We start from the raw sequence: 22,576 nt of genomic DNA, 5'->3' as shown, positions 1-22,576 counted from the left end.
GCTACTCCTACACATGCATTCCTGAAGCATTGCTGGGGGGGAGTGTATATGATTTATAAGAATCCATTCAAAATTTCAACACAGGAAGTTTGGGGGGGGAGGAGCGGTTTTCAGATTTACCCCTTTCTGTAACTTCCAGTGCAAAATGAACTAAATGTCAACAGTTTGATAGAAAGTTTGTGCCCAGAATGACTGGACAATAATCTATATTTAATTGTGCTTTTAAAACTATAGTTTTTGTTTAACATATTTACTTAAAAGAGAATGAGGGAGCGTGATCGTAAAGAACCTTCCAGCAAATCTGCTGAACTCTTTTCAACCTTAACACTATGCAACAATGTACCATAAATATGTCAGTTTCTTCATGGGAACCAACATGTTTTTATTGGGAAATGGATGAAATGATGTTGAAAGAGAATTAAATTGGGGACAGACATATGGAAGCTGCAGAGATATTAATTTGCACACATACAGACGCATATACACACATATACTTATTTACACACACACACACCAGGGGGTTTCACCAATCACAAGATTTCATTTGAACGCCCCCCCCCCCAAGTGCTTCATAAAACAGCCTGATTTGGCTGGAACCAATTTGAAGGCTGCCCAGTTCAGCTCAGGGGTCCAAGTCTGCTTGTTTTCTTTCCAAAAAGGAATAATGTCTCACTTTTAAAAAGGGGGGGGGCTACAATTGGAAGACATTTGCAGGCAAGGTCACTCCTTCCGAGGGCAAGAATCATGCAAAAATGCAAAAGGATAGCTGTACTTTTTTTCCTGCAAAGGCAGCCATTACAGTTGGGAGCGGGTAAAAAAGGAATCACTTCATCTTCCCTGGTGTTTTATGGGCAATTGGTCTGAAAATTGCAGACAGGAGAGAGTTGCTTCTGGGTAAGAATGGCAGACAAATAAGCCCAGGTGTTTTTGTTCTGGGAACCTTTAAATTTGATTTTGGAGTGGGAAGAACTGAGAGATTTGTTTTCCTGGGCGAAATGATTACAGTTTAAAGCTGTCAGTCATAAAGGAACTCTTCATCCTGGTGCTTAGAGTTTGGCTGTTGCAAAGCTGTTCCCTCCCTCAAAGCACTGGGATTGGAGAGGGCTAGTAAAACCATTCCCCTCTGATTACGAGATGAAGCTGTCAGTAACAACACAGCTCTTCCTCTGTGCCCTCTCACCACTCTGCTTTCCCATCCGTCATCATCCCGCCCTGGCATTATGATGTTATGCAGCAGTGATTGGTGGGGCAACACAGGCAGTGTGGCTTGGTGCATATGGCTTCCAAACAGTGAGCTTTGCTGCTGCATACAAGAGAGGGAATGGCAATGTGCAGAGAGCTCAGCTTGGTGGAGGTGCGGTGGCAGAGCCAATCCGTGGTGCCTATCACTGCACCTAGACTAGGCTGAGCTTCCCATGCTTCACCTCTGTTCCCTTTGGGAAGCGGCAACGATTCTCCCTAGGAAATCAGGAGCACAATTCTGTGCTGCCTTTTTGCCACCCCACCAACTGCTGCTGTTGTTACGGTACCTCAGGTTACATACGCTTCAGGTTACAGACTCCTCTAACCTAGAAATAGTACCTCGGGTTAAGAACTTTGCTTCAGGATGAGAACAGAAATTGTGCTCCGGTGGCACGGCAGCAGCAGGAGGCCCCATTAACTGAAGTGATGCTTCAGGTTAAGAACAGTTTCAGGTTAAGAACGGACCTCCGGAACGAATTAAGTACTTAACCTGAGGTACCACTGTATATGCCACACTGTAAAATGAGAATGAATTTGGGCAGAGATGATGCTATCTTATAATGAGTCAGACCACTGGTCCACCGGCTTCCATATCTGATGAACAGTGACTCCCCAGTGGACTGCCAGGCCTGATGTACTATAGCTCAGGATGCCAGGGATTGAACCTAGGATCCTCTGTATACAAAGCCTTTGCTTTGCCACTCAGCCAATACCTCTCTCCATGGCCAAACCCTCTTTGAAACCTTCCTCTTTTTATTTAAGTTTCTTCTGTCTTCATTTCATTTTCCCCTGTGCTGTGTTTTTATTATGCATGCAATTTACACAAGAGATGAATGAGTGGAAGAGTCATATATATATATGAATGAAGGTAAATGAACCCTGGACGGTAAGTCCAGTCAAAGGTGACTGTGGGGTTGTAGCACTCATCTTGCTTTCAGGTCAAGGGAGCTGGCGTTTGTCCACAGACAGCTTTCTGGGTCATGTGGCCAGCATAACTAAACCACTTCTGGTGCTACAGAACACTGTGACGGAAACCAGAGCGCATGGAAATGCCATTTATGTTCCCACCGAAGCGGTACCTATTTATCTACTTGCACAGGTGTGCTTTCGAACTGCTAGGTTGGCCGGAGCTTGGACAGAGCAACAGGAGCTCACCCTGTTCAAACAGGAGCTCACCAACACGGATTCAAACTGTCAACCTTCTGATCAGCAAGCCTAAGAAGCTCAGTGGTTTAGATCACAGCACAATGTAAAAGTCACTTCTGGAAAACTAGTGGAATCTAGCAGAAATTTAGTGCTCATCTTCATGCTTTTTGCTTTCAGAAAAATATATGCTTGCAGCCCTGTCTACCTGGAAAATAATGGGAGTTCTGCATTGTAATTTGGCATGATGAAATTTGGAGTGTTATTCCAGCATACAGTTCTTTCTCAACATTTAAAATTTAGCTTGGCATGGAGGTATATCGATCAAAAAGCCACATTCCCATAACACAACAGGTAACACTGTATAAAAAGAAATGTTAGAATGCAGGATATAAACACTAGCATTGTAATTAGGAAAACTAACATAACAATCCCCATGTCTGCACCCTCACTCTTGCATAGATATATGTCAGTGAGGCACAAATGAAATTTACTTTGACTGGATTATTCTCTTGTCATATGAGGTACATACTACATTTTAGAACTTGGGAATTTTCTGTTAATTTTCAATAATATGCTATGGAAGCCAGCATATCCTAGGCCCTGAATTATTATTATTTTCCTTGAGATGCATGGATATATAGAAACTGCAAGTTGACTGCATTCAAATGTTGCAATGTGTCACAAACAATTTTCATACCCAGAAGCAAATGCCTGCCATGTATGAAAACAGAGCTAATATTATTACAACTGGGAAGATGAACATTTGCAAATATTGTTGTCATTGGCTTTTATACTGGTTACTTCAAAAACGCATTCAAACACTGACAGGTTAATTACACGTTCCAAACCTTTGTTTATGTGATCTGAGAAGAATGTGTTATTAAAGAACTATTTTGCATCTCACTGATTTCCTCCTTGCTTATTTTTTCCTCCTAGCTTATTACGCCTCATGCAATCAGAGTTCAGACACCACCCCGACACATCCCAGGTGTGGTAGAAGTTACATTGTCCTACAAGTCCAAGCAGTTCTGTAAGGGCACACCTGGAAGATTCATCTACACAGGTAAGGCTGCTTTAATTTTGACTGTTCATAACAGAATGGGAAAAGATGTGCTTCATCCATCTTTGCTGACATTGCTGCTTTTAGACTGAATGTTACTGCAATAGGCTTTGGTGCAACCACATTTGGAATGCAGCGTACAGTTCTGGTTGCCTCACTTTAAAAGGGTATTGTGGAGTTGGAAAAGATTCAGAAAACGGCATCCAAAATGTTTAAGGAGATGGAGCAGCTCCCCTGTGAGGAAAGGTTTCAATGTTTTGAACTTTTTAGTTCAGAGAAAAGGTGGTTAAAAGGTGACGTGATAGAAGTTTATGAATCTGAGCATGGCACGCAGAAAGGGGCTAGGGAAAAGTTTTTCTTCCAGTCTCCTAGCGCTAAAACTCAGAGACATCGAACGAAGCTGAATGTTGGAAGATTCAGAACAGAACAGTAGTTCTTCACACAGCACATGGTTAAATGTGGAAATTGCTCCCACCGCTGTCAGTGACAGCCACAAACATGGATGACTTTAAAAAGAGGATTAGACAAATTCATGGAGGACAAGGCTATCAAGGGCTACTAGCCATGATGGCTGTGCTCTGACTCCATGATCAGAAGGAGTAATGTTACCAGTTGCTGGTAACTACAGGGGGGAAGAGTGCTCTTGTACTTGGGTCCGACTTGGGGATTTCCCACAGGCCTCTGGTTGGCAACTTCTTAGGTGACTTTGATGTATTTGAGTTGTTCTGTAGACAAAAGCCTCTGCTTCACAGGTGTGCATTTACATAGACTGAGAAGAAGGGAAAGTATGGTGAGAAAGCTTGTTCCATATAATAGAAATATGAAATACAATGCATACCCTTTAAACTTGGCATGTAATATACTTACCTGGCAGGGGAGACACCTTGATCATAAACTTGGCAAAAGGTAAAGGACCGCTGGATGGTCAAGTGCAGTCAAAGGCGACTATGGGGTTGCAGCGCTCATCTTGCTTTTAGGCCACGGGAGCTGGTGTTTGTCCACAGACAGCTTTCCGGGTTATGTGGCCAGCATGACGAAACCAGGTCTGGTGCAACGGAACACCATGATGGAAACCAGAGTGCACGGAAACATTGTTTTCCTTCCCCCCACAGCAGTACCTATTTATCTATTTGCACTGGTGTGCTGCCGAACTGCTAGGTTGGCAGGAGCTGGGACAGAACAACGGGAGCTCACTCCATTGCGGGGATTCGAACCGCCGACCTTCCGATCGGCAAGCCCAAGAGGCACAGTGGTTTAGAGCACAGTGCCACCCGTGTTTTGGGAACAACCCACTGTGTTTACCACCATTGGCCATTTGTACAAGCAGTGTAGTCTACTAAGACATGCTACTGGTAACCTTAAAGCACTCCTAGTGGAGTTCATACAGCTCTCTGACCTAAACACAATGGATTGAGTGCAGATTGTAAAGCAGCAATGCTTGAAGATGGTAATCCTTAACTCCCATCTCTTAGGCATCACGTTATAGCTCGCCAGGCTAGAAATGCATTTGGGTCAGGCATGAGCCTATGGCTGGGCAATATCAGGGCTTTGCTTGTGGCTCCCTGGCCCTGCTCCAGGTACCTTTGGATATCAGCCTTCATTTTCCTTCTATACCGCTATGGCCTCGACTTCTTGCTACCTAGCACTGTCTTTGTTCAAAATCCCTTTTAAATGGGCTTCCCAGGTTAGACGCTGGCCTGCAGTTGAAACTCTCTTGTCTCTCAGGACTTGTATTTCAGCTCTCCGCATACTTGGCTGCCTGTATCCATTTATTGCAAAGGCTAACTTTTGCAGGGTTGTGTGCCTATTGTCTTTTTAGAATCCACTTCAAAAAATAAATAAATGGGGTGGTGGTGGTGCTTTTTGTTTTCTTTGCACAATGTACTCCATTTTATACACAACAAAGAAGGAACTTAGTGCAGTCTAGAGGACTTAAGAATCCACAAGCAGATGACTGTTTGGGTACAAAAAATTAAAAGGGAGGGGGAGTTATACATTTATACACCTATCGGTCTCACCTTCAGAAATGCCTCCCAGCCCTTTAAACAAAATGCAGAATTGGAGCAAACCTGCTGAATAGTTTAAGTTAATTGAAAATTATAGGATTGACCCAAGAGGAAAATTTCGTTTGCACTCCAATCACTATTACAAATTAAGGAAAATTACTACAATTTTGTTTAGCTATGGTTTCACACTGAGTTCACAAAATTAGCTCAGCTGCCCTGACAAAGTCAGCACTTTGTTAGTGATCAGTAGAAGGGGGGAGAAATAATAGACTGTGGTGTGTACAAACGAAGCATAGAAAAAGCCATGATGCTTTACAGAACTAGGCCAAGTGGTTTTAATTAGGATTATTAGTTCATTGTAAATTTTGAAGAATAATCAAACTAGCAGATTAGCTGTTTCTTTTAAAGCGAGAATTTCTTGCCATTCATTTTTCCCATGAGAACTTCTTTTAACTCCCACATAGTTTACCCCCCCCCCACTTTTTTTTTTTTTAACAAGTCTCATTATGGGCCTACAGGAAATGGACCAATTGGAAGTTCTGATCCTGCAACATTCCACAGCAGCGTTCCAGTCGGTGGGAGTTTTTCCACAGTGTTTGTCGGTGAATTCAGTGTTCTGGAACGTTTTACAAAACCACAGAGGCCAAATGTTTTCTCAGAGGAGTTTGGCCTCTGTTTTTGGCTGAAAACAGTGAGGCATCACTTGGTGTTTATTTACCCTGAGATTGAGAATGAGAAAAGAGGACAGAGGAGGAAAGAAAAGAGGAAAGAGAATTGGGGGTTGTGGGCAGCGCAAAAGCCATTCAGGCGTACTTTCCTTTCTGGTGAAAATGCCCTATCCATTAATGGCCCCATTTTGTGGTTAGGTCTCATTTAGAAGAAATTATTTTTAATCAGTGTTCAACAAAATATCCCCTCAAGCCACCTGGCTGTAAACTTTTTTTTTTAACTGTTAAGTGCTTAAATTCTCAGGGAAAAAAAGCCTAGTGGCCCATTAATTTTAAGTTATTTCCCCCCTCCCCTTCATTTAACTGCCAACAACTTAGAAATTTGATCTGTGAATTGCATGTTGCATCTATGAAGCAAGATCCTCGATGCAAGGAGAAATGTTATGTCTTAAAAATAATAATTCTTTTTTGTAAGTTCTGAGCTTCATTAAGAGAGGGAAACAGTTCCTTGATCCCACCCACCCCACCTCTTTCATTTCACACGCAGTCTCTTGCAAAGGAAAACAATTCACATTTGGATGTTAAATATATTTAAATATAGAAAAAAAGAACTCGGATACTTTCAGTGTTCAGCAGTGCCTGTTTTTCAGTGAACTCTTAAAAGGGGCCAGCCTTAGCACAAAGCAACAACGTATTTAAAATTCACATAATTGTATAAAATGTAATGTTAGTCTCTTTTTTTTACATTAAATTCCCCGTGAGGTTTACAGTGTGATAGAATACACACACACACACACACACACACACACACACACCTTCCTTGGAAGCACTTCAGAAGGATGTTTATGTTACAAACAGACTCATGAAACCTCCTGACAGGAATTGCTTTTCTGCATGGATTTTGCCTGTCACAAAAGTCGCTGAAGAGAAGTAAAACTGTTTTCAACTAGAGCTGACAGAAATGCCTATGTCAGGCTGTCTTTACTGAAGGAAATGCAAGATGGTGTGTCTTGGAATCTGAATGACTGGGTGTGAGACAGTCCCATCTAGGGATGACTGGGAATAGGGCTAATGTCATTGGCCAAAAATGTTTTCTGTCAGCAGAGCTGACTTCCAATCAAATGCATTTATTTGGCTTAATTTTGGGTTTGTCTGAAACCTCCAGTGAATGCATACCTAAGTATGTATATATGCATTTAAATATCCCACCCTTTTATTTAAACTCTAAAGAGCTTTAAAATGCAATTATTCAATTCAATTATATTTTAAAATTCTTTAAAATATTTCCAACTGTTGGAGATTTTTTTAAATAGCATGAATCACCTCCTACGTGTGTCAGTTTTCAAATTCCATTCAGCAAATTAGGATTGATCTAGGCACCTGGTATAAGCCTGCACAACATGTGACCAAATTGGTATGCATATCAATTTATTTTTGGGTGAACAAATCTCCAGTTTTTGCTGCTCTCCAGAGACTGCAATGCTGGGCAGGGGTCATCCTAGACTACCTGGCAGTCCCTCAGTACATGGTTGCTAGACCTCGTACAATATATGATTTACGATTCTTAACATACTCATTTAAATGCGATATATTCTTTCAGTAGCTTCTGGCATTAAAATATGACTCTATGTTACATTGACGATCCTATTCTAAAACAAAAATATACTGAGAAGATATTAAGCAAGACTCTTCAAGTTCCTGTGGAATATAGAAAAATTCATTGCATGAGTGTTCATTTGTTCAAAATAGAACAGTACCCCACCTCAAAAAAGAATTTAATGTTGCTTGTTTTCTGCCACTTTCTTATCTTCTGTAAATAGCATCCTGAGTGGAGCAAAGGTTTCTGCGTATCAGTCTTCTGATCTCCGTAGTCCTGCACTCTTTTCAAAAGATCATGAAGCCAATCCTTTCACTGATTGGAATTACAAAACACCAAAATACTACCTTCTGGATAAAAGCCACCTGGGTGTGGGTGTGAAGAGTTCTCTGTGTTCTAGTCCACACTGTGAATATTTCCCCCCGGGACTGAATTTGACATTTTGAATTTTGTTCATGAAAAAGTTTCCCATTTTCTTGAAACTATATCTGGTTTCTTAATCATCCAAATATGTACAATCAAAAAAATGTTGGGCTTCTTTTAAAAAAGGAAAGGTAGTACAGTGGTACCTCGGGTTACAAACACCTCGGGTTACAAACACTTCAGGTTACAGACTCTGCTAACCCGGAAGTAGTACCTCGGGTTAAGAACTTTACCTCAGGATGAGAACAGAAATCACACACTGGGGGCACGGCGGCAGTGGGAGGCCCCATTAGCTAAAGTGGTACCTCAGGTTAAGAACGGTTTCAGGTTAAGAACGAACCTCTGAAATGAATTAAGTTCGTAACCAGAGGTACCACTGTAAAAGCATTGCTTGTTGATTAGATTAAGTAGTAATAAGAGACACACTGGCTGTCATTAGTCTTGTATCAAACTACCAAAAACGCTTGGCTCCTTCCTTTGGTTAATCCATATTCCAATGTTGGACCAGAGAGCATCATGGAAACTTAGTTTAAGTGGAGTAACTGTAGCAAGCAGTCTCATCAGCTCTACAGTCTCCCACGCACCAGTAGTGGATGGTGTCGTGGGGTTGCAGACTTCCTTGACCTGCTGGCATGAGAGTTGCTGCTGCATACCAGCAGAAAGAGCTGTGCAATGCAAGTACCCTGACAGGAGCACCAGATTGGATATGCTGGTGTGTTCTCATTCCCCTTCCAACAACTCACCGCCTCTGTTCCACAGTGCTATGTGCTACTGCCACCCACTTTCTTTTTCTTCATTCAGGCTTGAATAGTTAATAACAACTTTAGTAGCAGTTTGGTTTGGGGACAAGGAGTCAGTTTCACTGGAACAAGGGGAAATATTTCTTACTAGGAAATAGAACACAAAAGTCTCAAACTCTCATCCCCAAGGATAAGGAACAGGATACATTATGTCAGAGGTCAGTAAATATTTGGTGGAGGTTTTTTAATACATTCTTTTATATGCTCTTTGTTATTGAATGGTATAAGAGGATGAGGCCAAGCAGTCAAGGAGGTAATTCTCCATCTTCTCAGGGCTTCTCTATCTTTTGTTCTGTTGCTCCTGTTGTGCATCAAATAAACATAAGCGAAGCAATTAGAATAAATTATACTGCGTAGATTTACACATTAAAAACTGTAAGATTGCTGCCGATTTTCAAAGTTCTACCAAGGATTAAAGGCAAACAAATGACTCTTAACAGCATAAAGTCTGCTAATCAGATGATGTACTCCAGTTGCATGTAACCACTTTTAAAATAATTGGGGAATTTTTGCTCTTTGTGATACAAGTAGAGAAGCCGAAGAGAAAAGAACAACACACTGTGATCTAAAAGCTACTTAAATGTTCCCAAACATTCCTGAGATTCTCTTCCTCCTTCTCTGTTCACATGTAATCCTATATATATCTATTTAAAAGCAAGGCCTATATAAGTACAATAGGTTTGCTCTCAAGTAAGTGAGTATAGGATTGCAGCCTCAGTCTCTTACAGATCAGACTGTGTCATTGTGCTGATAGGTCAATGTCACCACTTACCACCCATCACATACCTATGGGACTGCCTCTTCTGGTATGCCCTGCAGAGGACCTTAAGGTCCACAAATGACAACACCTTGGAGGTCCCAAGTCACAAGGTGGTTAGATTGGTTTCAACTAGGACCAGGGCCTTTTCAGTACTGGCCCCGACTTGGTGGAATGCTCTGTCACAAGAGACTAGGGCCCTGCGGAATTTGACATCTTTTTGCAGAGCCTGGCCTTTGGTTTGGACTCAGTCTGACCCTTATGTTTCTCTTCCCTTATGGTTTTGATCTATGGGCGTCTATTAAAATGAGGCTGCATTTAAAATTGTATTTTAACCCGTATTTTAAATTGTCCCCCCCCATTATGTTTTTATTGTAATTTTACTGGTGTTAGCCGCCCTGAGCCTGGCTCTGGCTGGGGAGGGTGGGGTATAAAAATGATGATGATGATGATTATTATTATTATTCCCTGCATCTTCTGTTGGCTTCTCGGTGGTTTGTGTTGCAGTTAATTTGCTTGTTTGCTTATAATAACATTTATATCGGGGCTCACTCACTTGGGAAGTGGGAGCCTTCCCGCCCTCCAGCTGAGCAGCGCAAACAAGCTGTGTTGTCCCTGCCCACAATGCTCTAGGGTGAAAGTGCCTCAACTCCCAGGCTGGGGCCAATGCAGCTTGTTCCAACTTTGTGGTGTATCACCAGATCACGATGTTTGGCTGGTGATACATTGCGGAGTTGAAAACCTAACATCACCAAGCCCTACCCAACATCTTGTAGGGGTGGTGCTTCAGATTCTTGACTATCACGTAATCAAGTCCAAATATTGCTTTAGCATGTCTACTACCTCATTTGAATTTGATGCAAAGGAGAGATATTGCTAGATGGGGTCATCAGCATATTGATAATGCCCAGTTCCAAAACCCAGGATGATCTCATTCAGCTGTTTCATGGAAACATTGGAAAGCATGAAGGACAATACAGATATGAAATCACTACAGCCAAGTAGGCAAACAGTCATCATGTGGAACCCAAACATAGTAAACCTGAAGGCAGAAAGATGTAACTAATTTCATATAACTTTTTACAATGTAGTACAGTAGAGCTAAAACCTGTACATAATACCGTGTCTGCAGAATTAATGCAATTACAGCTACAGTCACATTAAAATTTATAGTCAATGAAATATATTATTTTGCATACTTTACACTTCCCAATAAATATGATCTTTTTCTCTCCACACCGCCTGGTTGCCCAACAAAGCCTTATGCATCACAGGGTGCTCAGACTATTTAAAGCAACAATGTCCTCCTCCCCAATATTATAAAGTCTAGATGTGCCCGAGGCCTTATAATCTTGACTTTTCCCTGTCTGCTCTTAGTGAATAAGTGATAAATCCAGAAGAGACATAAATCTTTGAAATCCCTGTCCAAAGAAAACATATTGACTACAGCCAAGCAAATAACAGCCCATAACCAATGGTCCAATTCATCATTTATGTAATAGGGGATATAAAGTATTTTCTACCTATGAAATCATAAGGTGGGGGAGGGGGAAGGCTGATAAGAGCCCGGTCTAAGCTATGTGATTTGATTATTTAGGGACATGAACTGTTTGTCACATACCTTTAATCTTTAAGATGTGTTGCCATTTCTAAACTATAAATTTGCACTAAAGGATTAGGAGAGTATTAACGATAAAGGGGTAAACCAGACTTTATATGGCTTTCTGGCAATTTTCATGCAATCCCATGGACTCCTGGATCTTCTAACCTATTTAATGTGGCATAACCAGTTATCTGACCTTCATAGCCAATAACTCCCCCCCTTTTTTTGCTTTGCAGCTTCAACAATAAATTAACCCGCAGGGTCACTGAAATTTATCTTGCAAATCCTTTCCTTTATCCTTACCCATATGCTCTCATTTTCACACCCTTGCTTCCAAACTTTGCTCTGTTTGATTGGCCTTACTAGGATTTTATATTCTATTGTTATTTTACAACAGCTGCTGGTGTATTGTTACCCACTTTTTAAAAACGTGGCCTGATTCTCAAGGGATTTCCACTGAAACAAGCTTTGTTGTTTTAAGTGAGTCATGTATTGATGCTGCATTTCGAGGTCTGAAAGGCATGTGGTACAAGCAAAGGTTTAACATGTGAAATGATGAAAAAATAATAATCTTGTCCAGTTCTGAAGTTTGTTCTGGGATTTCAATAGGATTTTCTAGAAAGTTTATTTTAATTTGGACCTGCAAATACAATAATTTGCATACTGCTTAGAGAAGATGTATTCATCATGATTACCATAGATTAGTGATTCCCAGTTTAAAAAAGGTAGCATTTCTGTGATCAGTAGATGGCATAGCTGTCAACTTTTCCCATTTTTTAAGGCAAATTCCCTTATTTCGAATAGGATTCCTCGCAAGAAAAGGGAAAAGTTGACAGCTATGGTAGATGGTAAAATCAATGCAACACAAGTTGGCACGTGAGAGTTCATTTTCAAGTCCAATTTAGGGTGAAAATATGGTTATCAGAAAGGGATCCTATGAGGGGAGTAGGTTTTCTGACCAAACAGTTTGGGAACCACTGCTTTAAATTAATCAGCCCTTAAAGCCAAAGTACTATAGCAGTGGCATTAAAAGAGCCAAATATATATTACAAGTATTCCAATGAAGTTTAGATACCATTCAGTGTTGTAATACAAGGACTTCTGCTTCCCTAACAAAATTTCCCCTCTCTCACCTCTCCCCATGCACTCCTGTGCCCAATCAGCTCTGGAGGGTAGTCGGAACACTTGCAACAGATCTGGGAGATGTATGGGATGAGGAGGGGAAGGGGAAATTCTGTTCTGCCTCACGATAGTGGGACAGATTTGTTGGATGCAACCTCTAGGAAAGAATTTAACATCAAGCTATGCCCAATGTCCCATCAGAGCAAGCATTTCAGCTTGGGGAGGAGGAGTGGGGGAAAGCCCCATAGTGGAAGCCCTTGAATCTCTCCCAAAGTCTCCACAGTGCTATGACATGTACATGTCCTGCTTACATAGTAAAGGGCTTGTTCGTTTACTTGAATTACTGAGAACTTCGAGGTGGTGCTGATATTAGGTTGTGGGAAAACCGTAGTTTGCATCAAATGTCAGTTCTACTCTGAGTAGACCCATCAAAATTAATGGATGTGACTAAACTAGGTCCATTAATTTTAATTGGATGCAGCCCTGTGTATCTATGCTTTCTGTCTTGATGTTACAGTAACCTTTGGAGGCAGACCTGTCAGTGTAACCAGGGTTTGGTGATTCAAGCATCATGCCAAATCATAATTGGATAAACCATGGGGTTCACACCCTCCTCAAATAATGTCTGCTGGTTTTCAAACCATGATTCAGACATCACACTATTTCTCACTTGCACTCTGATGTTGCTAGGGCTGAGAAAAACGTTTTGTTCTAGAGATGGGCTGATTTGTTTTTGCCCTAGTTTTTTTCCAGCAATTGGTGTGGGGACAGTTTTATTTATTTTATTTTATTTTTTTTAAAAGCCTTGTTGCATTTCTTGATGATCAAGAGATCAGGAGTGCAATATTTTCCAGAACTGAATAGAGGCTTAAACCACCCCTGAAACAGGGTTAGTTCTTTTCTTTCTTTCTTCTTTTTAGCAAGGTAGAACAGCAAAAAGTGTGAAAACACCATATATTTCTGTTATACTCCTTGTTGTCTCTCTTGCCCATCAACAAGTTCAGCACAACCAACATAATCTTTCACTTTCTTCCGGTGAACATAAATTATGGTTAACCTCCAGGCGTCAGGAGCTGCCACTTTGAACTGCTTGTTCATTTGCACCTGGATTTTGCACTGGTGGTTACCATCAGGAAACCTTGACTTCCAGCAGATGTAGGGTTAATTAAAGAATACAAAAACACCTATTAATTCCCCCCCAATATATCTTTGTGGAACAGAAACTGAACAAGAAGAAACAATTGTCTGAAGACACTTCTGTTTGGTATTTGTATGTACATCTTTCTTCTTGTCAAATGATAACTTGCATTTTAATTTAAAGAATCATTTCTAAAACAAGCCCTTCGGTGTCTGAATGCAGATTTGCAACTTTAAAAACAATCAGTAGTTTCTTTATTGGAACTGGGCACCCATTTCTGTGGGTTTCCTAACTAAGGTGCAACCCTGTTACACGTATCTGGAAGAATGTGTCATTGAGAACTTTCTTCTAAATAAAAGTGTGTAGGGTTGAATTCTCTTAGCTACATAATACCAGATTAAGCACTTGATGAGCCAGGAATTAGCCCTGATCAGCCCATTTTGGGCCATGGAAAGTATTCCAATAGCACCTGAACTTCATCACCATAAGAATTATTGTAGGCTTTAAGGACAAACTGACACTTGCAGCAAACTGTTATCTTGATAAGGTAGCATCTATGTAATCTTCATCTTATCTATACTAAGGCACTGCCACAATGGCCAAGGCAGTGTCATATGCATTATAATGTTACAGGTACAGTACTGCAGCCATATTTTGTTTGTGCCTCTGCATCTGATTGTTTACAGTGTTTTGACAGTATAAGAAGGTCCTATGTTTTACAAACCAGGAAATGCTGGACTGTTTGTCCCAAATCTTGTTGCCAGCACCTGCAGTTTACATGTGGGTACCGATTACTGATTATTAAAAGATATGGGATTATTCTGAGATGCTTTTGCTCTCAGAATTCACTCAGAATTTGTTTGTTTTGCAGACAAAACAGAAAATGAGCAGATGCTAAAAACCAATTGTGCCACAGGTTTGCAGGATCAATGGGATAGCATCCTAGCAGGCTTGAGTCATGACATTACCCTTTTTTTCTGCAGCAACTGGTAAACTGGATTTAATACTTTAAAAAACCCCACCCATGATTGCCAAGATTATCCTGGCAATTACTTATTTAATTCTATAGTGAAATAACCCCACAGTTGATGCAGTCAAGCTGTTTGCCCTCTTTGGGCCTTGCAGTTAACCCGAGAACTTCAGCCCTTTCTTGAGGGTTGATAGCGCAAACAAAACAGCTTATTTGATGCTCAAGAAACAAGATGATCCCCAGGGACCATCCTATTGCCAGTTATTGGTGCTGTATAAAGAAACCCTTTAAGCTCCGATGTCAGCTCCCTTTGTAAATGCCCTTAACATGTATAAATGAAGGCAGCCCATAACGAGAATTCAGGGGAAAGCTCATGGATACTTTACAGAGCAAGGAGAAGCAGAGGTTCAAGGACAGGCGAGCATATTCACAGAGGCAGTACTCTTTATGCAGCATTCTCTAATGACTCCTCAAGCAAGCTGCCTCCCAGCAGCCTCTTTCTGGTTCATTTGCAGCGGCTGCTTGAAAGCTGTCCCTTGATAAGAGACTGAAAGTCTCAGGTGTGCTTCATTCCATGCAAGCAGCCTGGTTGAAAAGTGAATCCATATAATAAAACAGCTTGATTTCTACACTGAGATGCAGGCAGAGGCTAAAGTGATAGCACAGGAAAGTGATGTGGAGCCAAGCAGTTCATCACCCTGCAGCCTCTCTTATTTTAGCATCTGTCTGGCTGAGAGTTGAACTAGGGATAGGCACCAAGCGCTCTTAGAATGGGGTGCTCCTGGTTTTGCTGTTGCCCTCCCAATTTCTGAAAGATTTTTGCCTGCTTGTATTCTTTTGCCCCATTCTGAGCGCACTTGAATTATTACTTTAGAATTTTACTGGGGTTTTGAGCTTACTTTGTTGCTGTGAGGTAGTTGAGGATGGTGTATGTTCATTTATTTCTAGTAAACATCTTTCCAGGACTCTGCAGCCTCCCCAGCTGCCTGGATTTCCTAGTCTGAAAAAGGCCCATGGAAGGAATTTTCTTGCATTAGCTTCCCTGGGCTTTAACTGAAGCGTGGCCTCCCGGGAAGGCTGCAGAGTGCAGACCACTGGGGAAATGATTTGTAGAATGAAAGAACAGACAAACACCCCAAGGTAATTTCAAGAACACCCTGGCACCTCACACATGAAAATACCTCAACATTTCTCTCTCCCATTTTTATAGCTTTTATGTGCAATTGCTTTTCATGCGGATTGATGGAGAATGTTTTTAAAAAATAACATACAGAATAATTCTTAAGCACAGCACTATTTCTGCCCCCTTCTTCAGGCCCTTCCTCATACCCAAACCATTACGTATTTTTGAAGGTATAGACTCTGAGTTTGGAATCTTTAGAATGGCTGCAGCCTGGAACTGTATTTAGAAGCATATTGCTTCCAACAGTCACGGTAGAGCATAGTAATTAAAGCATGGTTTGCAAGGAGCTGCCACACCAGAATATCAAACCACAGTTTGTACTCACTGTGGCATAGTGTCATGTCTCACTCACAAACCATTGACAAATTAAGGAAGTTGTTCTGTTTCAAGAAACTGCTTCACTATTGAAATGGGATTAATCATACGAACTTGAGTGCTGAGCAGATGGAAACTGGAAGCAGCAAGGAGCTCAAAACCATGGCTTGTCTGCTCTGTGTCTGGCAACATAAACCATGGTGTAGATTCCTATATATGGCTAGCACAAAACATGTTTGGGCATGATGTTTGATTTAAGCCAACCACCTTTTGTGTGTGTGTGTGTGTGTGTGAGATAGCCTAGTTCTTTGCTATATTGTTGCTGTGCTTTCAAACACAGGATTAGTTTACAGACATGTTATGTAAATGATCCTGGCTCAGCCACATCGGCTGACTTATAAAGCTCTGTGTGGATGAGGACCCCAATATTCTCCAGAGCACATGGTCCCATATGAACCTACCTGGTCCTTTCTGCCTTCATCTGAGACCCTTCTTTGGGTGCCCCCTCTGGGGAAGGTTTGAAGGGTCATGAACGTGCCGATGCAGCTCTCTGCTTGTGGAATGTTCTTCCTAGTGAAGCCAGCCTGGTGCCACCATTAACATATTTTTGGCACCAGATGAAAAAAAACAACTTACCTTGTCTAGGAGTTTGCCCTATAGTGTTAACTATTCTGTTGTTCGCTGATTAAATCTTTTCTTCTGATGAAGTTTTCAGCTGTTTATAGATTTTGTTATAGCTTTATTGTAATGTATTGTCTCCTTGTATGCTATACCACTGGCTCTTAATTTTTTGTAAGTAGTAATCATAACAACAACAACAATAATAGAAATACTAAATTCTCTTTGTAACCTGTTTGTAACGGATCTTCAAGCATAGTCTTAATAGCAGTGACTACTTAAATAGCCCATAAACCTTTGATTAAAAAAATGTTTGAAGATACCAAATGAATTATCTTTTTACCTGCTAGAGTAAAATGCTTGGTACTTACATCTTGGAAACATTTGGAAATTAAGGGTAAAGGGTTCGTGTGTGTTGATTCACTGGTGAATTGGATACTGAATTTGCTACTTTATGCTTCTGATCATGTCATTATTTGGAAGGCTGTTAAACCTTCAAATCAGTATATAAATGCCTCAAATAATAAATTTGTAAAACTGTGCTCTCCTAGCCCAGTTTGGGGAATACCTAACTTCAGAAGATAGTTATGCTAGCCAAGTGCGCTGAAAGTTTAGAAATAGGTAAGTCACCACACAATTGGTATAGGTTACAGTGTACTCTCCAAATCACTGGGTAATTAACTTATATTGCTTGCTCTCCAAGGGGTCTGTGGGTAGCTTCCATTAATGTCTAAAGACGACAGTTTTTTTGTTAAGACACTCTAAGAGTACTGCAGCAGATGAGTTAACATGATCTGATTTGCAGACACTTTAAACACTTAGCAGGAGACAGCTCTGGAAGCTAATTAAATCATTCTAAGGTGCACAAAATTATCTGCTTTGTAAGAAACAATTTCAGTGAATTATGCTGGCCCTTTAACTGCGACCAGGCACAGAGGTAGCGGAGAGGCCAATTTTACTTGGAATTAAATTTCGTGTGTACTGTGTATCTCAATTCTGTGTTTCATACACCGAATCTTTTGAAGCGGTTGTTATTATTTATTATTATTATTTATCCATTTGCATTTACAGGAGCCAATTCCAGGTTTCTACTTTGCTCAGTGAAAAATATTTCTGATCACGTTTTCATAAGCCTGCCCCTTTCACCCCGGTACAGTGCCCGAGTTGTTAAAAAGAAGTGGAAAAACCATGTTGGTACTCTCGCTACCTTTCAGATACTGCATCTTATTTAGTGTACCGGAATTCCCAGTTTAAAGTAATCACAAAATTTATGGAGAAACGGATAAAAAAGGTTGTAAAATATTGATTTGGGGAAAATAATAACACAACTCATCTATAATAAGAAGAAAAATGAAGCAATATTTCAGGGGATATTGAGCGGCCTGCTGCTGGTTGTATTGATCTGGTTCTTTAGTGTGTGAAATCTCACCTGAGATTGGAACTGCATTCCTTCGCTCATTATTTCAGAGATAGTATTGCCTCGTTACATGGGCCTTGCAGAGGTAGGATTGTTAGAGAGAAAGCAGAACCCCCTGCTCGAAATAAATACAAAACAATAAGGTCTTAGAACCACAGTGCCTGCTGTAAAACACCAGCATTTGTGACTACACAAATCCTTGTCTTTCCCTCCCTGAATCTTATTGCATCCCTGAATGATAAGGAAGGGGAGTGGGCCTAGGGTTGCCACCTTTGGTCGAGCAAAATACAGGACAGCTCAGGCAACATAAAGGACAATCATGTTTTTCTAGGAACTTGGCATCCCTAGTTAGGCCACATTCATGTCATACATTTAAGGCACTATGATGCCACTTTAAACAGTCGTGGCTTCCCCCAAAGAATCTGGGAGCTGTAGTTTAAGGGTGCTGAATTGATAGAGGTCCCTATCACCCTCACAGAGCTACAGTTTTCAGAGTAGATTCAGGTAGGTTGGTCTGACTGAGATGAAATAAATTTAAAAAATTAAAAATTGTCCAGTAGCACCTTAGAGACCAACTTTGTTTGTTCTGGATATAAGCTTTCGTGTGCATGCACACTTCTGCAGATACACTGAGACAGAAGTCACCAGACCCTTATATATAGTGGGAGGGTGGGGTGGGGTATTTCTCAGACGGGTAGTAGGAGATGGGTGATTGACTCAATGGGTATGGCAAACCTGTGGACGACTGGTAACGACTGCAATTAGTCCTACAGGAAAAAGCAAGGGATCGTATGCAGATGACCAAAAATGGCTTTAGCATATGTGATGAGACAAGAATTCAATATCTCTATTCAGACCAGGTCTCTCCATAGTTCTCAGTTTAGTAATAAGTTGTAATTCAGCAACTTCTCTGTCAAGTCTATTTTTGAAATTCTTTTGTAATAAGACAGCTGCTTTGAGATCCTGTATTGAATGTCCTGGGAGATTGAAGTGTTCTCCTACTGGCTTCTCTGTCTTGTGATTCCTGATGTCAGATTTATGTCTACCCTTCTAAGAAAAACCCCACCCCACCCTCCCACTATATATAAGGGTCTGGTGACTTCTGTCTCAGTGTATCTGAAGAAGTGTGCATGCACACTTATACTGCACCCAAACTTAGTTGCTCTCTAAGGTGCTACTGGACAATTCTTTAATTCTCAGAGTAGTCTGACAATCAGTCCCTCTTCACAGGGTACTATGGGGATTTTAGGGAATGCTCCACACAGCAACATTTGTTGCAGGTCCCACTTTTGTGTCCTACAGTGTCCTGGCTTGCATGATAGGCTAAGCCAAATGTTATGTTATCAAGTTTGCACAAATATATGAGCTCCTACTGCCACTTTGCTCTTCCACAGTCCTTTTTGCTGCTGGGTTAAGCCAAAATTTGGTTTAGGATGTCATCCAAACTGGGGAGTTGTGATTAAGCTCTCTCTTCACTTAACCACAAACACTAAACAAGGATGGTGGGATTATGATGATGCTTGCCTACAAAAGAGATAGTGAATGCAGAGAATTGGGATAAAGTGAAATAGTATGTCCGAGGAAATGCGCAACTTCAAATTTGTGTTGCTGTTTTGTTGTTATTTATTAGTCGCTTTCCTTACAAAGTGACCCAAAGTGACATACAAAACAAAGTACACCAAACAACCAAGAAAAACGGAAAAGCACAACTATACAGGGGAAAAACAGGTCTTACAGAACCCGCCCCACTAAAAGAGACCACAGATACTTGAAACCTTTCAAATTGAAGAAGTCTTACAATGTATCTCCCACATATACTATTTGTTTTGAAAACAAATGTTGCAGATTTCACCTACGTATTGCTCGTTTAACCTAACATTATGCAGTCACCACAGTGTGCAGCACTATTTTCTTGTTTATATGCTGACTTCTGCAGAAAGCATGACATGTAATAATTAGAAATAAATAATTGAACAGATGGGATTTTATAAAAGAGAATAGGAACAAGTTAACATGGAAAGATGAAAATTGAAGAAAAATTGCCCAAGATATGAAAACAGCAACAGTACTTGCATTTCTGGCTTTCTGAAAGGAGATGTTCCTTAGAGGAACCTAAGCTTTTCTTAAGCCTGTGGCTGCCACCACAGGGGTAATTTGTGACTGAAGCCTTCTAGAGTTTCCTGAAGGCCAGAGCCCACACCACAACAAATAATTATTGAAAAATGTGACCCAAGTCAGTTAGCATTGTCCTTAAGTGGAAAGCCTTCTGAAAATTTCAAAGAGTATTGATTGACCCATGAATTGCAAAGGGATCTTTGAAAATGCCATGCTGTAAGCTGTCACTTATTCCTAAGGAAAATAAATATGTAAATGTGGAGGAAAAGCATCCTCTGTACACTGTGACTGACTTGGCATTTCGAGAAAATGCAAGAGATCAATGTTTTGCGCAGCACGGGGAACTTGGTGGAAATATTGGGTGTGATCTAGAGGGGGTGTGTTTGTTCATATCCGTATATCCCACCACCATTGTACAATCTGATTGTTGCTCTCATGGGCCACATAGTGCGCCTGCTTGGGCAGTTGGCGAGGGCCTCATTGGAACAGAGTTTTAATGGCATAGCTGCTTATGTTGCTTGGTTCTATGGTGCTACAGTGCTAGATTATTAGCAAGTTTTTTTATTTTTTTAAAAAAAACCAGCCTCCCAGATTAACAAAGGTGATTTGAAACATATTTTTTCAGCTGCTTATATGGCATTTAACTTGTTTGTAATATCTGAAAAACTTATTTATTTAAAACATTTTCAAAGCTCGAGGTGGTTTTCATAACAACCAAACAGCATTTAGGCAGAATCAACTGATAATTAAAAATGTGCAAAACTCCAAAACACCACAGCATGGAAGATTTTGAGAATGCTTTCCCAAAGAGTTAGGTTATCTTTAAATAAGTAGTGTTTAACAATGCCCTTTTCTTCTTATTATGAATGGTCAGTTTTCTTTAGTAAGTTATTGCAGAATTGTTTGACTTTGTAAAAAGGTAGCCATAGTGAAGTTTGGGTAAAATGCGGGTTTGTTTAACTGTATGATTGCTTACATTTAATCAGCTACAAATGTTTATTTGGTTAACATGCTTGGAAGTTACAGATTTCATTCAGTTCATTTAGCCAGGGTGGGGTGGAGATGCTCTCCCAACACTGCCATGTCTGCAGCTTACCTAGATGAGGGAGGTGATATGATGAGCTCAGGACTGTGTTGTCGTAGTGGTGGGAGCACAAGTTCAGCTGGTGGCTGTATGAAAAGTGCAACTGCATTTTACCAACCCTGCTGCCACCAGACCTCATCCAGGTCAGCAGCAGTGACATCAGTGTCAGGATGGCACTTTTGTGGTACACTCAAAATGGTAGCTTAAGAGATCATTACTGGATAGTCAGCTAAACAAGTGTAGTGATCCTAGGCTTCCAAACAACCATAGAGAAATTGCAACCTTAATCTTTGTTGGTTTACAAGGAAGGAAATCCCACTGAGATTTTTAAAAAATTATTTACAGGTAAATCTGTGTAGGATTGTTTGAACCCTTAATCAATTTGACAAGCAGTTTTCTCTCTCTCAGTTAATTCACCTGCCTTTGCAGCGCTACTTGTTGTTCAGTAAGATTACCCACCAACCTAAAGACTCTTTTGCATTGTACATAGAAGAAGTTACTATACCTTAGCACTGTATTATTTTCAATTCAGCTTGGCTTGCTTTGCAAAACAGAGAGCAAGAAAGATGAAAAGAATTGCTCTAACTTATTAAAAGTGCTTGGTTTGTGTTTAGAATAAAAAAAGTGTAAAACTTATCTACAGTTCTTCTGAGGATCACAGGGCAGTTTACAATATAAAAACACAAAATACATAACATAGTAACAAACAAAAACAGTACCCTCAAAACAGTTTAAAAGACCAAAGATAGATTGGTTAGCCAAAGGCCTGGGAGAAAAGGGATGTTTTTGCTTGCACCTAAATACAGTGGTGCCCCGCAAGACGAATGCCTCGCAAGACGGAAAACTCGCTAGACGAAAGAGTTTTCCGTTTTGGAGGTGCTTCGCAAAACGAATTTCCTATGGGCTTGCTTCGCAACACGAAAATGTCTTGCGAGTTCCTGCGGGTTCCCCCCCCTTTTTCTAAGCCGCTAAGCCGCTTATCACCTGATCCGATAAGCCGCTAAAAGCCGCTAATAGCGCTAATAGCGCTAATCCTCTAATCCGTCAATGGGCTTGCTTCGCAAGACGAAAAAACCGCTAGACGACGAGAATCACAGAACGGATTCTTTTCGTCTTGCGAGGCACCACTGTATATGTAATGAAGGCACCAGGCAAGCCTCCCTGGGGAGAGCATTCTACAAGTAGGGAGCCACTGCAGGAAAGGCCCATTTTCGGGCTGCCACTCTCTTGACTTCTCATGGAGGAGGCACATGGAAAGGGCCTCAGGTGATAATCTCAGGGTCTGGCTCTCTTCATATTGGAAGATGCTGTC

At 40.8% G+C, this 22,576-nt stretch overlaps 1 protein-coding gene across 8 annotated transcripts in view; it reads left to right on the top strand.

Moving 5' to 3' along the window:
- EBF1 (EBF transcription factor 1) overlaps positions 1 to 22,576 on the top strand; it is a 374,138-nt gene that overhangs the window by 292,316 nt on the left and 59,246 nt on the right. For all 8 annotated transcript variants that reach the window (XM_083488402.1, XM_083488398.1, XM_083488401.1 and 5 more), the window contains exon 10: positions 3,325 to 3,451. In XM_083488402.1, the coding sequence (XP_083344528.1) occupies positions 3,325 to 3,451 (127 nt within the window). The remainder of the gene's footprint in view (positions 1 to 3,324; positions 3,452 to 22,576) is intronic.

This window comes from Podarcis liolepis (genome assembly GCF_965112155.1).
Source record: "Podarcis liolepis genome assembly, chromosome: 2".
Classification (NCBI taxonomy): domain Eukaryota; kingdom Metazoa; phylum Chordata; class Lepidosauria; order Squamata; family Lacertidae; genus Podarcis; species Podarcis liolepis.
Note: the sequence above shows the minus strand (reverse complement) of the source record. Positions and strands in the feature narration are given on the sequence as shown.